The sequence below is a fragment of the Notolabrus celidotus genome, chromosome 16 (genome assembly GCF_009762535.1).
Source record: "Notolabrus celidotus isolate fNotCel1 chromosome 16, fNotCel1.pri, whole genome shotgun sequence".
Taxonomy (NCBI): Eukaryota; Metazoa; Chordata; class Actinopteri; order Labriformes; family Labridae; genus Notolabrus; species Notolabrus celidotus.
The window spans coordinates 20413220-20431873 of record NC_048287.1 but is presented as its reverse complement, the minus strand read 5'-3'; the positions used below and the strand labels follow the sequence as shown (position 1 = coordinate 20431873).

The following is an 18654-nucleotide window of genomic DNA, read 5'->3' as shown; positions in this document are numbered from 1 at the left end:
AAGAAAAGTCAAGTAAATTAAGGTTATACATCCAGTAGGCCCAATTCAAGTCAGAACTCCCATCAACTACATATTTGTGACACAGAAGATCAATTGTGCAGAATAATAGCTGCCAAGGAAAAAACTTTGATTAATTCCATTATGCTATACATCCATTTTAAAAACATAAATGTGTTATAAGATGTTAAATACTTTTATCTAAAATATACAAGATATCCCGTTTTATTTTTCAGGTCCTGCTTAAGCTGCAGCAAAGCAACAGTTATACTCTTTAGGGTCAAGAAAGGTTCATACATACTCAGAAATGCTGTGGTTTTGTAAACATAAAGCACTGCTTCAACAGTGACTTCAATAATATACCTCACCTTGTTTTATTACTTTGGAGCACAGTCATATTTTTCATTCTTAGCAAGAAACGTAACTAATTATGTAACAAATAATACATGAAAAAGTGTAAATTAATGTAACTGTATGGATAAGACATTTGCCAAGGATCAAGAAAATAAAAACAGAGGAGTTGCCTTAACACTGACCTAACATGTGCTTTTCGAGTTGTACTTGATGTCAGTGGTCACCCATCAAAGATTGTGTTTCAACATTTTTTAGGCATTTGGCATTAAAGACATCAAAAGTTCTTGCATGTAATTTCTCTGCGCTTCTTTGCACCTGAGAAACACAGAGAACACAACCAGTCTTGTCTTTAATTTAAAAAAATGTATGTAATGATAATGGCACTTACATTGTACACAGGAAAAACTACAATTGGCCCTATGATGGCATCAGATATCCTGTTTTGGTTGTTCATTGTCACTTCAAAACAATAACAAAAGTGTGCATCGTTATTTCTGAGACAGCATCATAATGTGATTTACTATCTTTGAAACAGCAATGAACACTTTGAAATACATCAATTATGTTAAGTTTGTAAATTAAAATTGCTATTTTAGAAAAAGTGACAAACCTTATTGTTATTGTGTAAATAGCATTTTACATTTCATTGCAATTTAAAAAAAACAATAAGAATGTACATTATTATCTAAGCACAATTACAATTACAATTTTGCTTAAATAATATACATTCATATTAGGTTTTTATTAATAAACATTTGATTTATGTTTTAAAAATAGCAAAAAACATGTTAAATGTTATGTTAATATGAAATAGAAATGAATGTGACAGAAAAATGTTCACCGCTATTTCAGAAATAGAAATTAAAATGTAAATTGCTAGTTTAGGAATAGCAATGAACAAGTTAAAATAGAATAAATATAATGAAAAAAATAATAAAATAGAATGAAATAGAATGAAACAAATTCAAATTAAATTAAATTAAAAATAAATACATGTAAAGGGATTTGAATTTAAATTAGATTAAATTAAAATGTTTGTTTGTACTGTGTCCTAAATAAACAAAGGTTGTCGGACTCATGGAAGAGTGTGGTACAAAGCAGAATATGAGGGTTTCTTCATGAAAATAAAAAGGGAGTTGAGGGCATGATTTCAGAGGTAGCACACGATACCACTGCAGCTAATATAGAGGGTTTCAAGATTACATGGGAATATTATAAACTTTCATGTCTCTATAAACATTTTCAGATAATAGATTGCAGCTTCTCTAAAATGAAAACAGATGTGCAGTATAACATTTCAAAATACTGTATTGCAATGCAGGCAAAATAAATAAATGCATGTTTCAAAAGGAGATCACTTAAAACTGCAATCCAGTATTTTTGAAAGCACCACTGCTATTTTGGTTTCACAAACATAGGCGAGATCTTTGAAGAGTTGTTTTTGTTATTCCACACAACTGAAATATGCGCAGCTGGGAAGTTATTCAGCTTTCATCCCATCAACCCTGTCACGCCATAGCACTGTAGTTTCTGGATTGCAGCATTAAGAGTTAATCATATAAGAATCTTTTCCTTTACCACAAGTTGAACATGCCTGAAGGCCTACCCTTGATTTGAATACTTTTACATATAAGAATAAATATACACTGAGCTATTTTATACATTTCTGGTAACATAAACATATAACTTTATATCATTGATATTTATCTCCAAAGAAAATGTCTTTTAAAGGCAAGAGGTTAAGATAAATTATATCAACCATGAAATTTGTAATACAAATGATTCTGACTAACATACAGAGTTAACCAATACACTGCTTATTAATTCATCACCTGACTACAAAAAAGGACATTCATTTTACAAAGTTTACAAGTTGTTTTGTATTGGCATTTTTATTTTTGCCCTGTGGCACAGACTGTAAGGCAGTCAAATCCTATGCACATATACTACATATCCCTGCTCTTTATTGTCCTGTTGTTTTCACTGTCTCTCCACCTTTTGTTGGTCTGTTTGCTCTGTTGCCTTCATTAAGTACTTGTATGTCGTACAATGCAAAAGGCAGAATGCAACCTCTTCTGAAAAAAGCGGAAGAGTCAGCAGGTTGATAAAAAAAGATGCCTTCCCGTGAGAAAGCATGTCAAAGTTTTCATTTTTGTTCATTATAATATCCGACAACAAATCGACTTACTTGTCCTCGCAGTTTAAAAAGCACATGCAGAACTGTTGCACATCTATGCTTCAGAAACATTAAACACAACAGATGAGTAATTCACCACTTGCTATAATACGATTTGTTTCCAGTTGCACATAATGTTTATAATCATACTTATTAAAATTGATTCATACAGCATTTTCAAACCAATGTTACAAAGTGCTGTACAAAAAAAATGAAAAGGCTGAGAAATAATTAATAATGGAAATGGCAGACCATGATTATATTTTAAGTTGACTCATCAGTTTTGAGGCTCGATTAGTTCAGGCTGGCTTCAGACCAACACTGTCCTTCAGATGTGAAACAATCATACACCAGCAACTGAGCTGGAGCCCTTCTGTTGCTATAACGAAGGTAAAAGTAGCATTTTTATCTTTCAGAAATGTATGCTAGCTTTACCTTCCTGCGGGCGTTTTCATTGAAATGGGTAAAGTTGGTTTTACTCTACTTACACCTGGATATAAAAGGTAGTTCATATCTGGATGTCCCATCTAGATAAGGTAAGTGCATGTTTAAATGAAACCAGCTGGGCCAGGCAACATCTGTAGGGCTCACATTGTGAACCAAACAGAATTCACATCCGTACAGTGATAGCAGTCTGACTAAACACGCTAGCTTGAGTAGAGTATAAGTATAAGTATAAGCAGCTGCTAGTATGCCTTTCTTTGTAAAAATCTGATGTGTAGATGAATCCATTTATGGAATTGCTTCCTTTGGCACTAGAATGTAACATGTTTTTAGTTATGTTTTAAGAGAACCTAGCATGGGCTCAAGCATTAGTTTACTAATTGTTTAATTAGATCCATAAAGAACATCAAAAATTGCATTACAAATTCAGAAGTGCTCCTGTAGTGTGTAAAAAAAAGTGGAACGCCCCTTTAAAGTCAATTTTTTTTTGTTAATTTTCACCTGCTTCATCTTTCATTTTAGGTATTTTTTCCTGAATTACTTTGGAAGCACTTTATACCTCTGCTTTGAAAAGCCATATATAATCCATATTGTGATCAACTCTTCTACAAAGTAAACAAAACACAGATTACTTTGTGAAGTATTTCAGTTATTGAAAGGGTTTCTTAGCTTTGGGAGATCAAAAATGCTTTATACAGCGTGCCAAAGGAACACATAGATTGTATAGCAGTCAGTTGATTGTTTATTTGTATGGCATCTCTTCAAATGGAATGGCTTCACTATGAAGGATGCGTTAAATCATAATGGTTCTCCTTGTACATTTCAATTACTTTGAAGTGTGAATATGAAACTAATTGATTAAATTAGAATCAAATAGAGTTGCAGATCTCTGCCTGTACCCTGTATCTACGGCCTTAGATGGCAAATGATTTAACAACATTCTTGTTGCTTGTCACAGGCATCGCCATGAAGGGGTATTGAGCTTGTAAAAGTCGTCTACACTTTGTCTGCAGCAACTTAAGTGAGAGGTTAAGTGTGCTGTTAGTAGAGGGGAAAATAACGAAATCATCTTCAAAACCAGTGTTTTCATCTTCTCTCACTTCTGATTGAATAAAGAAACTCATTAGGTTCAGTATTGCCATTGTTGTGGCATTGGCTTAGATTTCGGTCAGAATGTGCGGATGATTCCCTGCACACATTGGTCCTCATGCTAAACTGATTGTCAAGTTCTCGTACAGGCTAAGTTTGAGTATGTGCAAAGTTCTTTTTAAAAAAGTGTGATGAAGCCTCCAGTGGTCCTGCTGGATACAAATCAAAGTTTCTCTTCACGGGTGTTTGTGGGAGGATCTGAGTCAGTCTTCTTACACCCGGGTGACCATCATGAGCTCTGGTCACCTTGGTAGCGGCAGTCAGGATCCTGGGTGGCCACCATAGCCCTGGTTGAAAGACTGAAGGGAGACAAAAGCAGAGGGATTACTATCCATCTCCTTTCATTGCTTCACAGGGGTGTTTCAATGAAGAGTTTAAAAAGTTGTTTATTTACTTTTTTGCTGAGAGTGAGATGAAAAAGTAGATATGATTGGAGTTAACAGCCAGTTAGCTTCACAAAAAGACTAGACTACCCCTTTTCCAGAGAAGTCAGTTCCAGGGCTGGTCTGGAGCCAGAACTCTGTTCTTTGAATATCTAAGAACTGGCCCTAAACCAGAAAAAGACGGGTCCTGAATAGCACCAACTTCTTGCTGGACTGGAAGAAAGAATCAGGGCTGGGGGCAAGGTTATTTTGAAGTGGCTCTCTTGTGGCCCTTGCCTATGGAAAAGCAAGCTGGTTCTTAGAGGGCTGAACAAGCACTGAACTAGCACCATAGCCACTTTGGAAAGGGGGAACAGGGAAAGGCTAGCCCTTTATGTCAACTCAGGATCTTTTCAAGCAACTCTGAGGCTAAGTTAAAAACAAATATTGTCCTGTTTGAGTATACCATGCAGAAATTAAAGGAGGAGGAGTATTCCTTGGCAAGAAAGGCAACAGGAGTACCATCCAGGAAGCTACTGCTCTTGGCCAAGAAGTAGTCCAGAAACCCACCCCCATAAAACAGCAAACTGTCATTAGTCATTTTTAACCTTTGCACCTACCTTTGGATTACATCAGGCTAGCTGTTTCCACTTTTTTCCAGCCTTAGCTTAACCAGCTAACTACTGGATTTCCTGCTTATTTATTGACAACCGTGTCAATCTTCTTCGCTATATCTTTCAGCAAGACAGTAAATAGACGGCTTACAGAAGCGTTAAATCGTATTCCTTGTTTGTTGTATTTCGAAAGAACTGTTAACACTTGCACACAAAGATTCTCCAAGTCTGAAGGAATAGCATTTTCAACACTAAATTTGGTCTATGATTGTTCTTTAAAGCCTGAAAAATTCGTCATCATAAGAGTGGTTTTTTTTTAGAAGGCTATGAGTATAATCTGAGCCGTTAAGGATGGCATAAAAACCCAAACTATAATCTGCAGTAAAAACATTTACAATCTCACAGCAGACGCTGTGAAGAGATATTTCTATATATGGTTGGAGATTTCCAAGAGGCTTCAAGAATAGGAAGTGTCTCTCAAGAGTTCATTTTGGCGTAAACAAGGCATACACAAACAGCCTCTTCACCTGCGTCACAATCCAGCCCACATGGTGCATTCACGACACTGAGCCCTGCAGAACTCACTGTGACGCCGCCAGTGAGTCACACTGTCAAGGTTTCCTCGTGATTAATGTGTTCTGCAGTATAACATCAGTCTTTTCATGCTAAATAATATTCACTTTCAGTGTTGATGCTTTGCTATTCCTTCACAGAGACAAGCTAGATTAGCCCCTGTACATGAATTAAAGCTCTGGATTATTAGGATTATTCATTCTTCCCTTCAGACGTTTGCAATAAATGGTGAAATCTTACCGGAGATGTGACAGAAATATACTTTTAAAGAGATGAGATCTGGTGAAGTGTATGACTGCAGCAAACTTTCCTCTTGTACTGGCTTTGGCAAATGCTTTGGATGTGATGTAGGAATGATGCAAACTGTTTTAGGACATGACTGGTTTAGCAAATAGAGATGATAAAAGATGTAGACACAGGCACAAACCTGGTCTGTGAGGATTCGAGGCTTAATATCAGGAATGGCACCCCCTCTCAGCTCATCTTCCACAGCCATGAGTCTGACAACAGGGAAATAGAAACAAACAAACCGGTTGACAAAAATAGAATTATGAAGCCGGTGTTCTTTCAATTTTAATGTAGGATTATGCAGCCATATGATGATATTAAGGTCCTGACACGTTTCAGGTGGGTACATTCAGCTATCCTCACAGCTTGTTAAAGCTGAATGTGAACAGTTGACAGTTTAAATTCAGCTGTTCAGACACATCACTTGTGTAATGAGTGTTTGCAGGACTTAAGAGTGTGCACCCATCTGCTGTTTTTGTATTCAGAGGTTGTTTTTTAAGTCAACTGAAGCAGGCTTTCTATCAAATAAAAATGTGAGCTCTGTACACTCCAGTTATAGAAAATGTTGGCTTTCAGAGCTAAATTTGTTGTGCTGTGTTTCTCATTGTGTTGAACTCCCACTCTGTCTCATGATCATGTCCTTCCTGTTAGGGTGGCTTAGCTAATTCAGCCAAATCAGAATCAGCCTGGCTTAATTCTCCCGTCTTTGTGTTTAGTTACTGTAATACAATACAACCAATTCCCTTGAATTTGAAACTGAACCTCACTTCACAACAAGTATGAAATCTAAATGAGCCTCATTAAAGCAATGGATCTACATTAAACTGCATACGATCATTGCTTTCTATCTGAGAGCTGAATGACAAGATTGATATCATTCTTTGTCTATGTGTTGAAGACACCCTGTGGAGTTTTTTCTTGTTGCCAGAAGTGGTGCTGTTGATCAATATGTGAATAAGTGGATTCCTTAGTTGTTTTGTGTTCTTCTTGTATAGGCAAAATTAGGAGATAGTTGTGTTTGGAATAACAGCTTGTAGCACTACTTATCCTGTCAAATGTAGTTGAACAGTTCAGAGGGCACAACAATTATCAAAGAAAAATAATAAATAAAAATGAAATGTTTTTATTTTATTGATTGTCAAGAAGTTACAAGCAATGTGGAAAAGGTGCTGAAAATGTAACATTTATGTTTGTTATAATGTTTAATTGCCCTACACAGTCACATTTTGCCTTTACAACATCATTTTGACCCTATATTTAATTGAAAATAATGCAAAGACAACATATCAAATGTTGAAACTGAAAAGGTTATTGTTTCAAGAAAAATCCCTGTAAATTTGATGCCAGCAACACGGTACAGAAAAGTCAGTACAACAAAACACTGAAAAACATGACTAATGCTTAAAAGGGATAATTTGATCAAGTTAGTAACATGACTGGGCATAAAAAATGCATTCCAGAGAGGCTGAGTCTCTCAGAAGTAAAGATGGAGAAAGGTTCATCACTTTGTGGGAGACTGCGTGAGCAAATATTTCAACAATGTCAAAGTGATGTGAAGTATTTGGTGGTTAACATCTACAGTACATGATGTTAAAAGTCTAAGAGAGAAATATTTATACAGAAAGGACAAGGTCAGAAACCAATTCCGGTTGACCGTGATCTTCGGGCCCTCAAGCAGCACTGCATAAAAAACAGATATGACTCTGTAGTGGAAATCACTGCATGGGCTCAAATTCACCTCCAAAAACCACTCTCTGTGGACATGGTATGTCACTGTATCCACAAAAGCAGGTTAAAATTGAACCATGCAAAGAGAAAACTATATGTTAACATGTTCCAGAAAAAACGGCTACTTCTCTGGGTCTGGGCCCATATAAGATGGACTGAGGCAAAGTTGAAAACTGTCCTTGATCCGACGAATCAAAATCGGACATACTTTTTGGAAGTCTTGGAACCCGTATCCTCCACTCTAAAGAGGAGAGGGACCACCCAGTTTGTTATCAACGCACAGTTCAAATGCCAGGGATTGTTGTGGTATGGGGATGCACAAGTGCCCATGGCATAGGTGGCTTATACATCTGGAACACTATATTCAGGTTTTGGAGCAACATACAGTATGTTGCCATCTGGACAATGCCTTTTTCAGAAAAGACATTGCATAATTCAGTAAGATGATGCCAAACCACGTTCTGCATGGATTAAAACAGCATGGCTCTGTAGTGGAATAGTCCAAGTGTTTTACTGGCCTGCCTGCTGTCCCAACTTGTCACCTTTTAAAAACATTCGGCCCATCATGAAATACAAAATATGACAAAGGAGACCCCTAACTATTGAGCAGCTAAGATCCTACATCAAGCAACAGTGGGACACTTCACTTTCACCCCAAAACTTGTCTCCTCAGTTTCCACACATTTAGTGTTGGTAGAAAAAGAGGTGATACAACACAATAATGAACAAGCCTTTGATCCAACTTTCTGGACACACGTTGCAGGCATCAAATTTAAAATATGGATCTTTTTTCATTAAAAAATAAGTGTCAGTTTTAACATTTGTTATGTTGCCTTTGCACTATTCTTAATCAAACGTATGGTTCAATGACTGCAGACCATCCAATTGAGAACTTTTCACACAGCGCTCTAACGTTTTGACTTTAATACAAAAGGTTTTCATCTGAGAGAATGGTGAAAACTATGATTATATTAAGTTTTAGCATGTAAAAGTTAATATGTAGATGGAAGTGCACATGCATTTGACCATGTTTAAACTCACAGTACAAGTCAAGTAAACAGTAAACCTATCTTTTTACAAGAAAACTCCACAGGGAACCTTTAAGAATGAAGCCAAAGCCAGGAAGTTTGTTTTTCTTATCAGCATAAATACACAATCACTTTAAAAGCTAAATGATAAGTAGCATGTAGCAACCTGTTTGCTTAAATCATACAAAAAAAAAATGTAAAAACAGTTGTGGGATCATTGCTCTTTAAATGTGAATGCAGTGAGGAAAACTGGTGCTAAGCTATGCTAATTGCCCCCCTTGCTCCAGTATAGCCACAAGAATGCTCTCTATCTTCTTTCTTCTCTCAGCAATAAAGCTGCTAAGGATATCCCCCCAAATATCTCACTATTTCAAAATGCATTCATGTGACATCATGAAAGTTATTCACACAATTAGCTTTCACTGCAACCATCACTAACTCCCTGTGCTTTACAAGCTGCAGAGACTGTTGTCATGTAGTGAGTATTGATTGCCTTACGTAGCTTTATGTAGGGCAGACATAGATTTGAGGAGTATTGTGGATTTTACCATTAGCAAAAAAACATTTTGCTTTTTCGATGAAGTCGCATCTTTGTGTGATTTGACAGGAAAGGCTGAGCAGTAATTGGCTCAGCCTCAGTTCTGCCGGCTCCAGGTTGAATTCTGACACTAATCACCTGTTGATGATGCCTTTGATTTGGGAGTCTTTCTCCAGTTGTTGCTGCTTCAGACGCCGTTCGCTGTCGTCCAGGCGATTTTGATACTGCATCAGGATCTTGCTTGTCTGCTGTTCCTGTGACACAAGCCTCTGCTCGTACTCTTCAAGCTTACGATGCGACATCTTCAGCCTTTCCTTTAAGGAATGTATCTCTTCTTCGTACTCTTTTACCTAAGATAAAGACAAGGTCACTTCATCTGTGTTGCCACTGGAATGTTCCTGAGTGGTGACCTTTTTTTATTAATACTGACACAGCTCTGTCCTACAACTCTTTTATGACAAGCAGCAGGTGAAATAATTGTGCACACAAAGCTAAGGTGGGTGTGTGGTATAGTTAAATGTGTGCAATCAAAACTTTCCATTATCTATAATTAGATGTGTTAGTAAATGTACCACAGAACAGAGGAGGATGAAAACAGGAGATGTACTTTGGTTCTCAAGAGTGTTTGTCTACTTAACATAACTACATGCACAATTTAAGCAGAAATAAACAAAGACATTTGGAGTAGAGGCAGCTGAAGTCATGCATAGATTATTAACCACTAACCCCAAAAGACCCACTGTTGTAAAATTAAGTCACCTTCAGCTGCCCTAAATTACATCAGCTAATGTCTTTCCTTAAATCCCACTATAACAAAGTCAATCGGTCTTAATCTTTATGTCACAAAATTGGTAGATGGCAAATTTGTCCAAAAATCAGGCCACAAATTTACTTAATTTGCAAACTTTTCTATGAGCTCATCTCTCGATTCGGATGGACTGGATATGTCAAGAAAAAAGTACACTTTCTAACTTTTCAAATGCAATTATAATGTCTATTAGAGATTAGATTTCTTACATGATCAAATATCATTGAAAAGAGTATAAGAAATGAAAAGACTGAGATGATTCTCAATAAATAAGCTGGTAATGCGTTTTCTTTTGTAAAATACTAAATTTGGAGCAGAATTCAATATACAAATAAATCATTTTTATCACAGATTTGAATCTCTCTTTGTAATATTTGTCTGTGTCGCACAAGTTGCAGGTTACACTGAACTGATCCTGAGCTCCTTGGCTATTTCTGGGTTGTGTTGTGTGTGTGTGAACGTCCCTGAATGAGGAGGTAAAGGTGTCCTTGGGAGATGCTTTAAACCTGTCTAACCCTCCTGTTATGTTGCGGGTCAAATTGACCCTTTTTAAAGTCTATTTTAGGCAATATATGCCTTCCCAACCAGCTAAATGCAGCATAAAAATCTGGGCAGCATGTGACAGAAGAGGTGTCTCTTGTTAATCTATCAACATAACTTCATAAAAAAATTAAAAAAAAGTAAAATAAAAGCAACAAAAATCTATGTCATGTAAAACTATTGCATTTATATTTAGGGCTTTCCAATGTACATTAAAAAAAGAGTGATAAGAGTTATCCTCAATGAACTATGATCTGTGAGAATTGAAGAACACAATTGAACTAAATCTTGATTTAAATGGTTAGTAATGGAGTTAAAATTAGATTTAAGTGCACTAGGATTTTTTGGGGTTCTGACACTTTTGGATAATTGAATATGCCCTGGGTCAAATTGACCCAGGAATATTATTGCTGTTCCAGAGAAAAGAACAAAACAGGAGGGTTAAACCTTCCATGATGATGAATAGAGAGTTGAAGAGGACAGACAAACAGTTGCAAGTTAAAATCAAATTTTATTTTGAGCTTATTTAGTAAATTACTAAGCTCTCTACTCAGAACTCGTCGTCCACCGCAGGATGTGATTGCTGCCCTTCATAATGTAAAGAGAGATGAACGAATGATGATGAGTCAGAGGACATATTGTTGATGAAAATGATGAAGACAAAAAGGATGATGCTGGTAAAGTGGAAAAAGAAACCAACATCTCCCTGACTGCTGTACAGTGATTACAGGACATGGACATCACGCCCAAGCCAACCAAACACACCCTGTCATGTTTGTGCAGCAAAATTCAAAAGGACTTGTACATCATTAAAAAAAAAGGTTTTCTGAGGGCAAAGTTAAGCACTTACATTTTAAGAAATATGATCTATAGTTACACTTACATTGGTGTTGGGGTCTCACTTTCATAAAAATCAAACTACCTGCAAAAATATACCCTTTCTGCTGTGGCCTATGTAGCCTAGCTTCTCCAGTCCATCTATTATCAAAGGGGCCGACATCCCCTTTGGATAATACACTTCCAATCTACAAGTGTGTCATACAACCTCACTTAACAAATTAACTATCCCTTTAAACTATTGAGTGTTTTTAGATAAATTAAGATTCCTGATTCCAGTGTCTTGTAATCTATATTGAATGAAACTGTCACCACTTCAATCTGTTTAAAGCTGCCAGCTCATTTAACTCCTCAAAACACACAAAATAGTATTTTTATATTATCTTGTGTTAATATGAGGCATAAATGATCTAGAATGATGTACATATTCAGGGGCAGAACCTTAAATTGTTGGTAGTAAGAGAATAAATGTGCTGACCCTCTCCAGTCGTGACTCATCCATGCTCTTGGAGTACTCTTTCAGCTGTCCTTCACGGTCTGGCCGCAGGCTCTCGATGTCAGCAGATAAATGAGGCATGTTGGACACCCAGGCCACTGTCCGCTCATTGAGGGCTGGTGAACTCAATGATGAACCCTGAAACCAAAGCGATCAGGCCTTAAATTCATTTCAGAATTTTATATTAGAAATCCTTTATCTCAACCTTGTGTGGATGCACAATACTTTCCTGAACAGTTTGAGAACATTTATAAGATAAACCTGTCCAGAGACTGACCTGTTTATTGCCTGGTTTGAGCAAATGCTGCTGTGGCGGCTGCAGTTGTGCCTGAGGCTTCTTGGTGCTTTTTGTTGGCGTGTCTGTTGATACCTCTGCAGCAGCTGACGGGCCCTGGTTCTCTTTGGCGGAGCTTGTCTGGTACGGGAGCCCAGGAGCTGGACTGTCTGTGACGGACAGCTGCGCGTCCTGTTGTTGCTGCTGCTGCTGAGTTTGCTGCTGTTGTTGCGACTGCTGCTGAGTTTGGCGCTGTTTCGGCTGACTGCCGCTGTAGTTGTTGTCAGAGGAGTCGAGGAGGAGATTCCTGCTCTGCGGGCGTACCTTTGGAGGGGTGGCGGTGGCGGAATTGTTCATGGAGCGCTGTGACTTGAGGTGTTGTCCAGGGGCCATGGATGACTGGCGGACAGGGTGAACTGTAGTGGGGGGTGTGGCCAGAGAGGCGGGGGTACCCGTTCCGGTGGCTGTCTGTGAAGCGACTCCCATCATATGCTGCTGCTGAAGAGATTCCTAAAGAGAGAGACGCAGGAAGGAAAGAAGGGAAGTGTAAAGAAAATAGAAAACAAATATTGTCATTAAAATGATTAAGCTTATTTTTATTACAGATGGTTGAACCTTTTTTTTAGAAGCACTGTTCAAATAAAGAGTTTTATCTTGCATTAATTGACTGCTCATATCAACTATCTGAGTTGTGGCAATGTAGAGAACAAAATTGAGGATGTGATACATTATTGAGATGTGTGGTGACTTATTCATTGTGCTATAAAATGCACAGTCACAATCATGACTAAAAAGGAAGTAGAGAAGTTATATTTCCTTATCCTTTGTTGTGTTTGTTTTGGTGGATCCAAAAAATAATCCAATCTGTGACACAAAACTTTGAACCTCTCTGAAGAGTGAGATTTGTGAGCCATTGCTTCCTTAATCACTACAGACGCCAATGCTAAAATAAAAAAACAGCCAGTACTCCAACAACCACAAATGTGACAAAGCAAAAGTTTTATTATTGAAAAGTATTTTCACCATGAGCAGAAAGTTTTGATGTAGAGACTGTAAATAACAAAACATTAAAAAGTAAGTTGTTTATGAAGCTTGTGACAAAACCACACTGACTATAATCCAAGGCGGTCCTGTTAAGGTCTGTTGAAATGATTTATAACTCAGAGAGGGTGAATCTTGATATGCAAGGTGAACACACAGTATGCCTGTTAGCATCACACTCAATTAAAAACATGATGTTTTCAGGCTCCTTTAAAGCTCAGGATACTACCAGCTAGTTAGTTAGTTTGGGTTTAAAATCTTTAAGCATGTAAAATGACATAATACTGCACTGTCAGCTGAAGGTGTCTTAAGAAGAGAGGGGTAATATGTGTAGATATAATCACAGGTGACTAACAAATGAGCTTCCTATTTAGTTAGTAGTCACTTGAGCAGATATATGCTGAAGCTGCAGTGAATTGCATGAATCTTGTTTCCTAAATCAAATGTATATTGCTTATATAAGAATGTAAATATTTTGAGCACAGAAAAGGTTTGTTGCATGGATCTGTCTCTGCGATATCCAAGTATTCACATAAAGGAGAGATTCCTACCTGCACCTGCAGTGACAGCTGGTGCCAAGCGTAGTCGTTGTTCTGATTCTGTCGGGTGAAATCATCGCTGTAACTGTGTGAGTGGACAATGCTGGGCTGCACCAGACTGCTCTGCGACCGCAGGCCCGACAAGTCTTCGCTGCGGGAGAAAGCGTTGTTGCCGAAAGCCGGCTGGTAGTCATGGTGGCCATTCTCGGGCTCAGGAGCAAGGAGGAGAGGAGGGGGATGAGGCTGTGACTGAGCTGGGGAGTTCTGGGCAGCCAGATGGAATAGCGGGTTCTGGAAAGACAGCGGGAAATTCATGGCAGCTGCCGCCTGCTGCTGCTGTTGAGAGATGGATTCGGTGGGCCCCCCTACGTGGCCCATCTGGCTCAGTCTCAAACCGGAGCCTCCCATACGCAGAGGACCGCTGAGGTTCCCAAAACTGTGGGCAAGGCCAGCGATGGATGCCTGAGAGGAGGTGAGCATGTCACCCACAGAGTTCAGGTTGGAGATGCTGTTCATACGGGAGTCCTGAAGGTCCATCATGGACACACTTTTATTCACACTATGGACCTAAGAGAGACAACATAACACTTGTTGCAGCTTTATTTAAAACCCCCTTTCCTACAAACATTGATTTTAATGGTTTACAAATCATCTTAACTCTATATTTGACTGCACTCAAAAACAGAAACAAAACTCTGTATCAATTCCCTGCATGGGCTCAAAATCACTTCTGAAAAACATTGTACAAGATCACAGTTAGTCACTGCATCCAAAAATGCAAGTGAGTACTCTCATGCAAAAAGAACCAAATTTAAACACGTTCCAGAAACACCAACTTCTCTGGGCCTGAGCCCATTATGGATGAGCTGAGGAAGAGTGGAAACTGTCCTGTGGTCAGACACATCAAAATGTTTAATTCTTTTTGGATATCCTGGACGCTTCATCAACTTACCGTAGCATTTTCCTGCTCAAATAAGTCTTTTAATTCAGTTAAAATGTCATAGTGTTCTGAATTCAGCAAACAAAGACAAGGAGGTCTGAGGAAACGCTGGCTTGATGCCATCTTTTACCTTAACATATAATTGTTTACACCGAATTTCATATTCAAACCAAATTCAGTAAATCAGCATTTGCTATGACCAGAAGTTTAATCAGCTCAGGGTACAAAGAGTATGAAATGTTCCCCCAAACTAATGATACGAAGTAAAGACATGCATATAAAGATCTATCAATCCTTAGCGTTCCTCTCAAGTAAAAAAAAAAAAGTGATATAACAGTAATATAGCTTATAGTTAAGCTGGATCAGGCTTGGACCAGCTTCTGTCATGCTGCTATAGGCCTAGACTGCCGGGGGAACTGGCACACTGACACACTGGGATCCTAGCTCACCTTCTTCCCCCCAACCCCTTCATCACTTACTTTAACTCTGCCTGTCCCATTAAAGTTACTAACCATAGACCTTTCTGGAGTCCCTGAGCTCCATTGTCTCATAGGTTCCTCTGAGCTGCCGTAGACGTCCTCCTGCTGTGGACGATCTGGACTCCAGCTGATACGGACGTGCTGGACTCCAGCGGCAACAGCTTCTACGACTCGTCTCATCACTATCACCTCTCTCTCTTACTCCCCTCTATCTGTCTTTCCAGACCCAACTCAGTCGAGGCATGATGGCTGTCTAACATGAGTCTGGTTCTGCCTGAGGTTTCTGCCTGTTAAAAGGAAGTTTTTCCTCACCACTGTAACTAGCTAAATACTGCGATGTGCAATGCTCATGATGGATTAAGGTGGGGTCAGACCGAGTCTTACCCTGTCTTGAAGTTGGGTCTCTGTTCATAATTTGACATAGTGTGGTCTAGACCTGCTATGTTTGTAAAAGCGTCTTGAGATAACGTTTGTTGTGATTTGGCGCTATACAAATAAAGATTGATTGATTGATTGATTGATAATATTTGTGTCACATTATGTTGCTTTCAAAGTGAAATATGCGAGATATTAAGTTGTTATAATAATGTGTATAGTGAAATTGTAAATTAATGGCAAACTAACACCGGAATAAATCAATGTCTCATGTGACTTTCTCTATTTTACCTTTGGGTCAGGTTCAGTGATGTCAGAGCTGCTCGTGCAGTATGCAGGGCTGGATCGAGCCAACGGCGGGCGTGTCACATAGAAAACTTCCCTAGATGAGCGGAGGTCTCGTTCTGCGTGACGCCTCATGTTCAGGTTAGATGAAAGGGATTCTACGGCAGAGACTCCAGTGGTTGGGGACGGGAGGCGAGAGATGTCTATTGAACTACAGATACACAACAGAGAGAGAGAGGTGTTACACACTGATACAACATTGTCATATTCATATTGTTAGCTTGATTATATTCTGCATTACCCTGACTGCTTTAAACAAAGTAAGAGGGCCATATGTAGGGAGATATCAGTGTGAGCAGGGACAGGACATTTGGCCTTCTGTTCTACCAACTGTTTTTATAATATTTTTTATGACTTTAAAAGACAGTGGGTGAGTTTTTAGGAGATAAGGGAGAGAAAGAGAAGAACAATGTGCCTTATTAAGCCCAATGCTGCAATCCAACGTCCACAGCCTCTAACCTCTGACCTTTTGTTTCCAACCTTTTTTGCTTGCAGCTCCATGTGAGGTTATCTCACTTTCTGCAAATCATACCCCTTTATTCCCGTCATTGGAATTTGCTATGCTTTTGGTCTTAACACATCTGAGAATCTTGCACTAAGTGTAATTATTGTAAGAGATAACAAAATAATATGACCAAATGTGTTTTCAATCAGAGAGTCTGAGCAGAAAGTTATGCATTTCTGATAAAGCTGCCTCATTTTTAGATATCTAAAAAAGTGAAACTAAGATTAATCTGATAACTGAGAGAGCTGTGCAAGCAAATAAAGTAGTCACAGATATATGGAATAAAAATAGATTTATACTCCTGGAGGACACAACTCTGCACAGACAGAAGATAAACGATGGAATCAGAGAGGGAGGTAGGAGAGTGATGATTATTTTTGATGAGATAGATGTATTCTAAAATCATGACCAGATTTGGACTAATTGACAGACTGCTGGGTTTGAGACAAATTGTCTGTAAGAGAGGAGGTGATGAGGCACATGGAACAGAGCCCATATTATCATGACTACCTCATCTGCACCCAGTGGACGCAACGCAATTAAAATGTGATTTTTTAAGAGAGTGGAAATAAAAAAAAGCAGAATTTCAAAGCAATAAAGAAATATCAGGAAAAGTCAGCCATATGAATATTTTCCTTCTTTTATTATCATTGCCTTACAATCCCAGGAGCCGTAAGAGTCATCCTGAACCACCCAGACATCCATGCCACTCCTACTGTTTACTGTCTTTAATTAAACCATCACTAAGTCAGAAATTGTGCTCAAGACAACTGTGGCTTGAAAGGCACATTTAAGAGTTGAATTAATATACAGTGATTTGTTTGGTATGCAAAGACAAAAAGTAAAAACTTGTAGAATTCTTTATTCATTCCACTTTTCTGTACTCATCCAGGCCTCGGAGACAGTTTCCGGCTTCTCCTTGGGGAATCTGAGGTGATTGGATATATAAATAGTCCCTCTAGACAGCTTTGAAGCCAAAACCCCTCAGGTACCTGCAATCTCATAACTTTGGCCACTACACAAAGCTCATAACGGGAGTTGAGGGGAACACAGACTGAATGGTAAATCAAGAGCTCCTTCTTCACTAAATCAATCTCATGATCCATTTTACCCTAACTTGTGAACAAGACCCCGAGATATTTGAACCAGTATTTTTCAACAGAGAGCTATTTCCTCAGACCTGCAGATGCTGACCCTCATCCCAACTGCTTTGTACTCAGCTCATAACCACCACAGTGCCTGCTGGAGGTCCCAGCTTGAGGAAGTAAATCATCTGCAGAAAGCAGATATGAAATTCTAAGGCCCCGATACCTAAAGCCCTCCGACCACAAACTGTGCCCGGAGATCCATGAAAAGCCCAGAACCAGTGAGAAGGGACTACCCTGGCAGAGTCGAACACACAGTGGGAGCATACCTGATTCAGTGCCGAGGATGCAGACACAGCTCTCACTTTGGGTTATGCTGGGACCAGATGGCTTGTGGCAATGGTACCAGTACCCCCATATTCTCACAGTATACCCCTACATGAGCCCCCAGGGGAAACAATTGTAGGCCTTCTCCAAGTCCAAAAAAACATGCGTATACCAAATGGGCAAACTTCTACGTCCAGCTCTGCAATTGTTACCATTTCAGCAGTCACATGTCCCATAGCCAGGTTGGAATCTGCATTGTCCTCCTTCATTCTAGGTTTGACAATCTGCCTCTTAGAATAAGCTGTACCTGGGATGGCCCACTCAGATTCCATCTCTCAAACCTCCCTTGGAATGCATGAAAAACTCTTCCAGAAGTGGGAGTTTAAGACCTCACAGACAGGAAACATTCTGTGATGTTCCAAGTTCAACCTCACTACACATTCAGGTTCATTAGGTCTCTCCAGCAACGTCCCAAAATCTGATCCAACTCATTACCAGTTGGTGATCAGCTGACAGCTCTACTCCTTCTTTCGTCCGTTGTCACAAGTACTTTTGTGAATCACCCTGTGCTCAAACTTGATGTTTGTTTGGGGAATCCATGATCAGCACACAAGTCCAATAACAGAATACCATTCAGGTTCAGATCAGGCAAACTGTCTTTCCGATCACCTCACTCAAGGTTCTCCATCATTACCTGTGTAGATGTTGAACTAGGTCCTGGGTGAAACATCTTCCAGGACTCAGTCGGAAGTCAAAAAGGAACACAATTTATTTAACCTACAGTAGCTAAATACAAGGTCACAGGGTCTGCT

At 38.9% G+C, this 18654-nt stretch overlaps 1 protein-coding gene across 4 annotated transcripts in view; it reads right to left on the bottom strand.

Moving 5' to 3' along the window:
- Window positions 1-2224: 2224 nt before the first annotated feature.
- syngap1a (synaptic Ras GTPase activating protein 1a) overlaps window positions 2225-18654 on the bottom strand; it is a 47480-nt gene continuing 31050 nt past the window's right edge. For 3 of the 4 annotated variants that reach the window (XM_034705703.1, XM_034705704.1, XM_034705702.1), the window contains exons 15-21: window positions 15872-16076; window positions 13799-14353; window positions 12210-12716; window positions 11915-12070; window positions 9390-9601; window positions 6097-6169; window positions 2225-4419 (exon numbers count right to left, since the gene is read on the bottom strand). In XM_034705703.1, the coding sequence (XP_034561594.1) occupies window positions 4381-4419; window positions 6097-6169; window positions 9390-9601; window positions 11915-12070; window positions 12210-12716; window positions 13799-14353; window positions 15872-16076 (1747 nt within the window). In that variant the 3' untranslated portion in view covers window positions 2225-4380. Of the gene's footprint in view, window positions 4420-6096; window positions 6170-7064; window positions 9602-11914; window positions 12071-12209; window positions 12717-13798; window positions 14354-15871; window positions 16077-18654 lie in introns of those variants that run through there. The other variant, XM_034705705.1, reaches the window with a different exon arrangement.